Source organism: Eptatretus burgeri, chromosome 18, assembly GCF_056783735.1.
Source record: "Eptatretus burgeri isolate ZD-2024b chromosome 18, Ebu_testis_v1, whole genome shotgun sequence".
NCBI lineage: Eukaryota > Metazoa > Chordata > Myxini > Myxiniformes > Myxinidae > Eptatretus > Eptatretus burgeri.
Window position 1 is genome coordinate 10,643,135 of NC_140978.1, and position 9,682 is coordinate 10,652,816.

Genomic DNA, 9,682 nt, shown 5'->3' on the forward strand with positions numbered 1-9,682 from the left:
AATTTAGCCCGAGATGACCCTCAATTTTCATACCGATCAGATAAAGCATTCGACAGATGCAATTATGACGTCATAACGAAACCACCTGTGATATCATCAAAAAAAAACATACTTATTTCCCATGGGGAGTACTTGAAAGGTGCCAAGTTTCTCTTTTTTCCCCAATAAGCAATATCAGCGATACAAAGTTCAAAGCTTTTCCTTTTTCCCAAGGTGGTTGCCACACCACGTGACCTATGACATCATAATTCTCATTAAAACATTCTACACGAGTAGTCGCACCTCTGGTGAAAAGTTCGTGTCAATCGGACAAGCGGCTGCAGAGAAAGCAGAGAAAATTAGGATGGACGGATGACCCAATAACATAATGCCTCCGGCGACTTCATCAGCAGAGGCGTAAAAAACTTTATCAGCAACATGACAAGCTGAGTTTCGAACACACCATTTTAAACCATCAACTTTCATTTCCACACTGTAAGGCATATCTGGCACTCCTGTGATTTCCTTTGTTCCTTTGCTGTTGTATTCTACATGAAAGGTCTTTGATACACTTTTTATTACCTCCGTCATGGAAGGTGGACCGAAGTTGTGTTTTCACCCCTGTCTATGTTTCTTTGTCTGTCTGTCTGTCTGTGAGCAGGATATCTCAAAAAAGTTGTGAACAGATTCAGCCAAAATTTGGTGGACAGGTTGGGTGTGTGACAAGGATGAATCTATTACATTTTGATGAAGATCCAGATCCGGAAACTACATTATTTTTAGCCGCGTCTCGCGTAGCGAACACTGGCTCTAAGAGAGCTCCGCATTGTTCTTCTTCTTCTTCTTCTTCTTCTTGTGAAGACAAAACCTTTAGGACTCGGCTCTTTTATATACAGGATCGGGATCTCCGTAAATACTAAACACCTGTACACATTCTCGCATTGATGGTGCCTTTTGAGAGCATCTATCATGAACTTTTAAATATATTCGGACGTTTGCTTTAAAGTTTCAAAAAGTTCACGTTACTATTCAAAGATTATTCCATTTAATGTGTTGTAATTTCGTAAATACACGATTTTCTCGTCATGAACAGGAGCCTCCATGACGGGTCTCGCTATTGGCTCCATCAAGGCACGTGACGAAATATCGGAAGTTGTTGTTGTTATTGCCTTTAGGACGCGGCTCTTGGACACATTTGTCCTTGTTTTAAGCGATTCTTCACAATTGAGAGATCGGACCAAAAACTATATATAGCATGATATGTCAAAATGTTGTGAACCGATTATGACAAAACTTGGTGGATGAGTTGGATCAATGACAAGAACAAGCCAATTAGATTTTGGTTCAGGTCTGGATGCAGATCCAGCTTATCAGTGGGATACACCTTGACCGTTAAGCCAGGTGTTGGCTTAATGGTTAAGGTGGCTGGCTTAAGATTTGAAGGTCTTGAGTTTGAGCCCCTGTTATGTCGTTGATATAACACCAGGTGGATTGACTCAGCCTGTCATCCTCTCGAGGTCGGTAAAATGAGTACCAGCTTACTAGCAGCAGGGGCACTGAATCAGCGGCACAGCCATGCTTCTAGAAAATGAAGCAACCAGCAGCCATAGACTGCATACCGAAAACAAGTGGGATACAAAACGTAACCTGTTCAGCCTGGTGGAGGTATGCGCTCTACCGAGTGCCGTTCTAGTTTATACTGTATGTATGTATGTATGTATGTATGTATGTATGTATGTATGTATGTATGTATATATATATATATATATATATATTTATATATATATATACATTTAAAAAAAATTAAGTCATGCCTTCGCTGAGCTGGAAATATTATCCCAATATGCTGATGGGAAGTCCACCTGCCCCACAAGGATCTGGTCGAACAAGGCCTCTTGGTCGTTGCTCTCTCTGCTGGCAGTACAAAGATATGATACCATTACCATAACAGCTCATACATCTCAAGGCAAAAATGTGTATGTGGTGCAGTCGTGAAATACTGACATGCGGAAGGGTGGAAATCCACAGAGCAAAATATAGGCAATCACTCCAGCTGCCCACACATCCACTTTCAGACCATATCTGTGAAAATATAAAGGAAGTTAATGCAAACAATATTTGTAAACAAAATCTAAGGTCATAGAAGAGAGAGGTGACACATGAAACAAAGGCAATGCACCGACTACCAGGAGGGTGATGGCATAAAAGGCAGATGTAACAAGCAGGAAAATAGATGGACAAGAAAAGGAGAGAGAGGAGGTCAGGAAAGGTAGCAGAGTTACATGCTAGTAAGAAGAGTGGTTGGGGAGGGGGTTAATGGGGTTAATGGGGTTAATAAAGATCAAGAGACAGAAAAAAAATTGACGATTTGATGTGGTGGTATACAGCCAACTTGATGTCCTGGAGTGAAGAGTGGGATTCAACCGATTCACAAAAGCTGTCCCACAAGTTGGAGAAAGAGGAACAAAACAGTGGAGATGAATAATCTACCTGCATTTTAAGTCTGGTTTTTGGCTTCATGGTGAAGGTGACTGGCTTAAGATCTTGAATTTGAGCCCGTCGTGTCGTTAAATAACACCAGGTAGGTTGACTCAGCCTGTCATCTTTCCGAGGTCGGCAAAATGAGTACCAGCTTACTGGGAACAGGGGGCACTGCATCAGTGGCACAGCTGCACTCCCAGCAATGATGCAACCAGCAGCTACAAGCTGCATTCAAAATAATTTTTTTTAAATCTGCATTTTGGCGTTTTGTCAGAGAGGAGTTACTTGTTGATGTCATTTCTATGCAGTACGTGGCTGCTGGTTCGCAACAATTCTCGCAGGGGTGTGACAATGCTGATAATACAGTTCCCCTCTGCAGGTCAGAGCAGGAATTTGGTATTTGGCCAGGGTGCCAGAAATAGCTCACCTACCCTTTCCCAAAGGACACCATGGGATTATTAATGTCTAACATATAATGCTGGCAGACGGGGCACCCAGTTTAACGTCCATCTGAGGAACAGCACACACATTGATGACTCGCCCTGCCTGTGAAACACCAGGATGACAGTTTACAGCCGAGCCAAGATTCGAAGCCAAGCTCGGCAACCCACAGGTGAGTGTGCATATCTCCAGGCTATCCTGCAAGCCCAGAGGAGTTATTGGAATTTTGCATGCATCCTGAAGGGATGTGGAAAGAAGGATGTAGTGGGTGAAAGAGAGCGAGAGAGAGAGAGAGAGCGCGAGAGAGAGCGAGAGCAAAACCAGAAGAGAGGCAGTAAAAAAACAGATGCCACTAACCTGTCTGTGATAGAAGAGCCGCAGGTCTAGTATTTCTGCTTATTTGTGGGAGATGCAAATTATATTGAGGGCATTGCCTTCCACAACACCTAGGAAAAAGAGGGGGCACCTCGCAGGGGCACCAACCCATTGGGCAAGAGTAGTACCCAAAAGAGCTGTGGATAAAGGCTTTGTTGGCTGAGAAGTTAACATTTCTCAAGGAACGACTTGATACAGTAGAGGATGCCCAGGCTCTATGGCTGGTTTTTGAGGCTTTGATATATGGTCTTATCAGGATAGGTTGTAACTTTTGGTGAGGCAGAGGAGTTTAAGAGACAGAACGTCTTCCATCGATTGATCATGGAAACTAATCAGTGGGTTCATGATATGATCTTCCCAGTGAGACGAGTTGATAATGTGAGATTTAATGAGACTGAATGACATGTTTCAGGTGTCAAACCTTCATCTGACCCTTTTCAAAGTTAGCAGAGGAAAGCAGCTGCTGCTCGCCTGTTGGTGGGATGCTATCTCATCTAGCATGTGTAATCATCTGCAAATAGGAAAAGAGGGTTTCTTGAGCAACAATGAGATCATGAATGTATACAAGGAAGAGGACTGGGCCCAAGATGCTGCCTGGGGGCACTTTATAATCTTTGAGAGGAGATTAAAGGATTGCGGTGAGAGCTAAATACTGACAACGTGAATGGAGGAAGTCATTTATTTGTATTTCCACTTGTATTTAATTTACACAGGTGTGAAGCGAGTGGCATTTCGTACAACCTGCTACTGAGATAATCAAATAAGGTAATTATGTTAAATTGAATGGTGCTTGCTCATTTCAGCCTTTAAGTGTCAGACCACCAATATCTACGAAATATTCCTTCATGATGGAGATCTCCATTTTCGAAAATGTGACGAACGCATACCCATTCTCTGAGATGATCTCAGGAGCCACATATGTTGGAGTTCCGCACACAGTGTACAGTGGGCCTTCCACCACAGTCGCCAGTCCAAAGTCCCCTAACTTCAAGGACTTGCTGCAATCTTCATATTCACAGACCTGGTGACACAGGCAGTATGGTACATACTGTGACATTGATGATTTACTCAGTATAGAAAATTAATTCTGGCGATAACAAGGTATTCGACTCTTACTTGTAAATTCTCATGATAAAATCCATCCAGATATTTTTGATCATACGAAATTTCAATTTATGGCTAATATGAACTTCGATTTTTTGGTTTCTCATTCCCAGCATCTTTTTTGAAGTCTACCTGCTGCCTCCACCCTGTTGAGATGTTTCTCCAATCAGAGAGTCACACAATCCTCAAAGTTCTCTGCTTTCTTCCAACAAACAAATGATTCAAACTTACAGAAGAAATGTCAAAATTAGAGATCAATAATTCCCCACACCGAAGACGACCGATGATGTGCACTCCAGTCCAGTGACCTCACCAACAGATTCTCAGGCTTGATGTCTCGATGAACAATGCGCAAACCATGCAAGTAGCTGATGGCACTCGCAAGGTTGTGCAGCATTCCGCTGGCATCACGCTCTGTGTACTTGGTGGAGGAGGTAATGGCATCGAAAAGGTCGCCACCCTGGGAATAGAGAATGAAATTCAAAATCTAGAACAAAGGCTTCTGGAGATCCCAGTCATCTTCTGCAATTCAGTTCAAGCAACAACGCAACATGGCGTTTGTGTTCAAGTCTCACCCTGACGAGCTCCATGACCAAATAGAGTTCTCCTGGTGTATCAAGCTCTTCGAGAAGCAGCACGATATTAGGATGCTTTACTCTACGCAAGATTGACACCTCGTTTTCAATCATGTGCTCCTGGTCACAGAGGATCAAGAAGATTGGAACAAACAGGAATAGAAAAAAAAAAAGTCAAATTAGGGAAGTGAAGATTGGTCAAAGAGTGTGCTCAAACTCTGCCAACATTTTATACAATTCATGCAGTCATAAATGTTTGTATACCCTTGGGCCACACTGGTCAATAGACCAATCAATGACTTGTTACTTTGTAGAGTAGTACATCCAGCTTTTATCTGAGAAAGGTTAAAGGACAACATAATACAATTCAATCCAAGAGTGAGAATAGTCAATGCAGTACAATGATGTTACGAAAAGGATTCCAAGCCCATATGCAGCTGAATTTGACACAAAGGTCTTCCGTTCATTGGGTGTAGAGCCAGAATGGCCTCAAAACAATTAAACCGTCACACTGCTGTCGCGACATGAAAACAACCACCAAATTTGGCACACCAATTAATTTTAATTGGCACAATATTTGGAAAGACACAAGCATCTTTAAAGTCGATCGTTGTTGAATCGGCCATAGCCGAGCTCTTTATAAGGGGAATTAATGAGAAGCTCATTGAAATTACCTTGCCCTTGCATTTGGCTTTATCAATGATCTTCAGTGCATATTCTTGGCTGGATGACCTGTAATAGAAACAAAGATAAAAGTTTGAACATCACATTAGGTCTGGGAACCATTCATCATCGAATGTCATCTCTCCTACATCCTTACAAAAAAAAAAAGTCCAATAACAATGAAGTGCTCCATTCATTGCCAGGCCTGGCCAGCCAGTTAATATTTTTGTATTTTGAGTCAAGGCTCGTATCTGGATTTTTGTATAATCCGAGAACACTGAATGGATCAGGAAGCAACAGAACAGCCGTCTTGAAGACTTGGAGGGAAAAATGAGATGGAAGAGAATGTGGAAGTTGGTTCCACTGTCAGGAAAAAAAGAAATGAATGAATGGAGGTGAGCAGTGGTGCTGGATTTTGGGAGTTTCATCAGAAGAGGGTTGATGGTGGACCGTGTGTGCCCTGCAGAAATCTGGGGTGGAGTGGGGGGAGCACTGAAAGAGCAGAGTGTGCAAGACCTGAATCGGCAGTGGAAGACAGAGACCACCAACCTGTCTGTGGTGGTGAAGTGACAGGCCCAGTGACTCAGATTCAATGCGAGAGATTCCAATAAACTTGAAGGCCTTGGTTTCCACAGCATCAAGCTGAGCAAGGTATGCGGCAGGGGTGTCAGCCCAGAGGGGAGTGAAGTGTTCCATGAAGCTGCAGATGAAAGCCTTTTAGGTGGATCGGAGTTCAGGTGTGCCAAGGAAGGACTTTGTATGATGCAAGATGCCCAGTCGGCGACTCGCTTTGGAGGCCAACTTTGAAATATGGTTTGCCCAAGAAAGATCATGGTTGATGGTGAGACTGAAGAGTTTAAATGACTGAACTTTCTCAAGAGGATTGTTCAGAAAGTAGATGGGAGGGTTTGCCAGACGGTCCTTTCGGGGGGGGGGGGGGAGGGAAGAAAGAAAGAAAGAGAGAAAGAATCGTCTGGATTGAACGATATTGTGATGGTTTTGGAAATGCACCCTGGAGGAAGGTATTCATGTACACATCGGATGTCCCGAGAAAGAGTTATTTCATTAGTTTTTGTGCAAGGTAGACCTTTGCCCCTTGTCTGAGGGTTTGGGGGGATTTTGCGTTGAGGTTAGTTTGTGTATCCCCGGTGTGACGTCTTCCTCCCCTCCCCCTCCCTGCTACCTTCAATCTCTCTCAATCCACCCTCGGTCCGTTCCAACAATCCCTCTCTGCTCTCCTCAATCCATTAACTATCCCCTTCACCAAACCTCAATTCAATAACCCCTCTTTCATCCCGTCAATCTTTCTTTCAACCCCGCAGATTTGTTCTCATCCTTCAGTGTGTGTCTGTCTTCCTCACCACTCAAATCCACTCATTGTTTCATGATTTACCACCAACTACCCATCGCTCACCATAAACGATTAATCCTCCAGACCAGCACCAAATTACTTTCCCTTCCTCCATTCTTCCTTCCCTGCACTTCCACATTTGTCATGCAGGACAATGCCTCTCAAGTACGAAATAAAGTGCAATGCATTTCCCATATGCAGTAAAGCACAACATCTCGCATGCACGATACAGTGGGCATTGTCAAATGGAACGTTTTCACGCAGGGAGGGGCTGGGGCGCTCTCCGAATCTTTCATGAGCGAGAGATGGGGGTGAGGGCTGCATTCAAGGCTCCCTCAGGGACAGTGGGATTTTCCACAAGCTGCATCGTGTGCCCGCCCCCACCGGATCAGCACCAATGGGAGAGAGGCTCCCACAAGACTGGACTCACAAAAAAGCCATGTCCTGGTAGTCTGGAGTGTGGGTGGGACTGTAGTCTCCAAAGAGCCATGTCTTGTGAGCAGTTTAAAAAAAAAAAAAGCCCAGAAAGTGGATGTGACTGTAGTCACCTGAAAGCTTGCACTGTGCGCAACATTAAAAAGCCCATAATATGGCTTGGTGCATGACGGAGCTACTTGGCCTGTGTGCGCAGCGGCAGCTGTCTTTCCTGTGAACTTTGCTCTGGAGAAAACGGAGCTGCTTGCCTAACAGCTTGGTTTACCAGATTCCTCAAAGAAGAATTTGCCTGTTTGAGATGCTCTCGCGGATGCACAGAACAAAAATGTGTTTGTCTGTGACCCGAGAGAATTTGCCTACTTGCTCTGGCTACCTCAGAAATGCAGCTGCACATCCCATCACTCCACACCACCACCAATCTTTCCCATCCTCCCTCCCCCATATATTTGAACCAGCACAATCCTGTTGCATCATGTGAGGTTAGAGTGGGAGTCAACCCTATGCTCCGTTCTTTTCATCCACCTTAAAACTTCCTTGTCTACCTTCCCACGATTTAATGGGCCCAAGTCTTTGTGTATTAAGATTGTCAAAGAATACATGTTCGGGATAAATCTTTTCTGTTGTGTCGTTTGCCTGCTTATCGATACAGCACTGGTTTTAATGATTGCTTGCTTGGTGAACAAAGAGCTGTAAATAATGTGCTTTTCATCATTGCTTCTTAAATAAATAATAGTTGTGCATTTTCCATCTGCTTCACTCCTGCCCTTTCCTTCGTTGGTCTGGCAAAATGTGTACGTTAACGATAGCCGGGACATTCCATCCCACTGATTCAAGATGTGAGATAGCCAATAGTTGAGCTGGGTGGGTGTTGAGGGAGTAGTCCCTAGTTAGGTTGCCATGCCAACGCAAAGGTAACATGTAATAGCAGAACGTAACCCTGCTAGGCCGGTAATTATAAGTGAAGCGGATACGGCTGCATAACATCCACAGCCCATCAGACCACATCGTTATCTGTGGCTGGTAGCCTCAGGGCCGGAGGTCGGAGAGACAAGTCCGAGGAACACCCTCCCCACCCCCACTGCGGTAGCCCCTGAACCCTGGTGCCATATCAATATATTCCAAGTGTTTGACCAGCTTGTGATTTTGTCATGGTCTGAAGAGAGGGAAGAGGCTTCTGCCTGCCTACCTGAAGGATGAGAGGGTCGAGTCATCAGCAAATTGATTAAGGGGATTTTCCAGAGCATCAGCGTGATCATAAATGAAGATCAGAAGTTTTTCTGGGCCAAGAACACTGCCGTGGGGCACTCCAGCCTTAAGGAGAGGAGATGAAAGGATTCCGCTACCAGCCACACGTTGGCTATGAGAGTCGAGGAAGTCAGTAAGCCATGTGTGGAATTGGCTTTGGATGTCATAGCCAGAGTTTGGCGATGAAGGCAGCATGCCAGACTATCAAAAGCTCGAGATATGCCTAGAGAGACAGCCCTGATGTCATGTCTGATATCGAGGGCCTCCATTCATTGTTGGAAGAGTCAGAGCAGCATATCCATGGTAGAATGACTTGGCCTGAATCCCAATTGGTGATCTGAGATGAGGCCGTTGGAGGAAAGGAAGGATTTCATATCAACTGGGATCGATTCCATGACCTTGCTGATGATTGCAAGTAAGCTGATAGGTCTGCAGTTAACGGGATCTGTTTTTTGTACCTTTTTATGCAATGCAGTGATGTTGGCAAATTTCTAAGCAGATGGAAGATAACCTTGGTTAAATGACAGGGTGAAAAAGGCAGAGAGAGGATATGCAAGATCAGCAGAGAAGGTTTTTTTAGGAAATGAGCTGATGCCCTCTGGTTCACTTGCAGAGTCAGAGTCGAGGGTTGCCAGAAACTTCTCCACCTTCCCATGTGTAAAAGACACAGTCCTGGAGCAGTTGGGTGATACTCGGTAGTGTGGATACAACGAGTGATGGGTTGGGGACACAGGATTTGGAAGAAAACACAAAATTGAAGCATTCAGCCTTCTCACGAGCAGTCGGCGATGATGTCATTTAAAGAGAAGGAAGGGATGAAAGGGGAACATACACAAGAGACAGACTTAGCAAGGCACCATCAGGTATTACAGGAGGGAGACTAGTTTGAAAGCTCATTCTTGAGGTTGAACAGATGTCGTTTTCTGGCTCTCCTGAGAGTGGACACACACTTGTCATGGGGCGTTGTCGAATGAGCTGAGATTGCCTTCGGTTGTGTTTGCTTTCCAGGAATAGATGGCAAGTCGTTTCAGAA

At 44.4% G+C, this 9,682-nt stretch overlaps 1 protein-coding gene across 6 annotated transcripts in view; it reads right to left on the reverse strand.

Annotated features, from left to right (window-relative positions):
• Positions 1 to 9,682, reverse strand: part of LOC147008565 (serine/threonine-protein kinase DCLK1-like) — a 157,677-nt gene that overhangs the window by 19,812 nt on the left and 128,183 nt on the right. For 5 of the 6 annotated variants that reach the window (XM_085864456.1, XM_085864460.1, XM_085864455.1 and 2 more), the window contains 6 exons: positions 5,630 to 5,687; positions 4,956 to 5,075; positions 4,694 to 4,840; positions 4,164 to 4,297; positions 1,984 to 2,061; positions 1,794 to 1,893 (listed from right to left, as the gene is read on the reverse strand). In XM_085864456.1, the coding sequence (XP_085720582.1) occupies positions 1,794 to 1,893; positions 1,984 to 2,061; positions 4,164 to 4,297; positions 4,694 to 4,840; positions 4,956 to 5,075; positions 5,630 to 5,687 (637 nt within the window). The remainder of the gene's footprint in view (positions 1 to 1,793; positions 1,894 to 1,983; positions 2,062 to 4,163; positions 4,298 to 4,693; positions 4,841 to 4,955; positions 5,076 to 5,629; positions 5,688 to 9,682) is intronic. The other variant, XM_085864457.1, reaches the window with a different exon arrangement.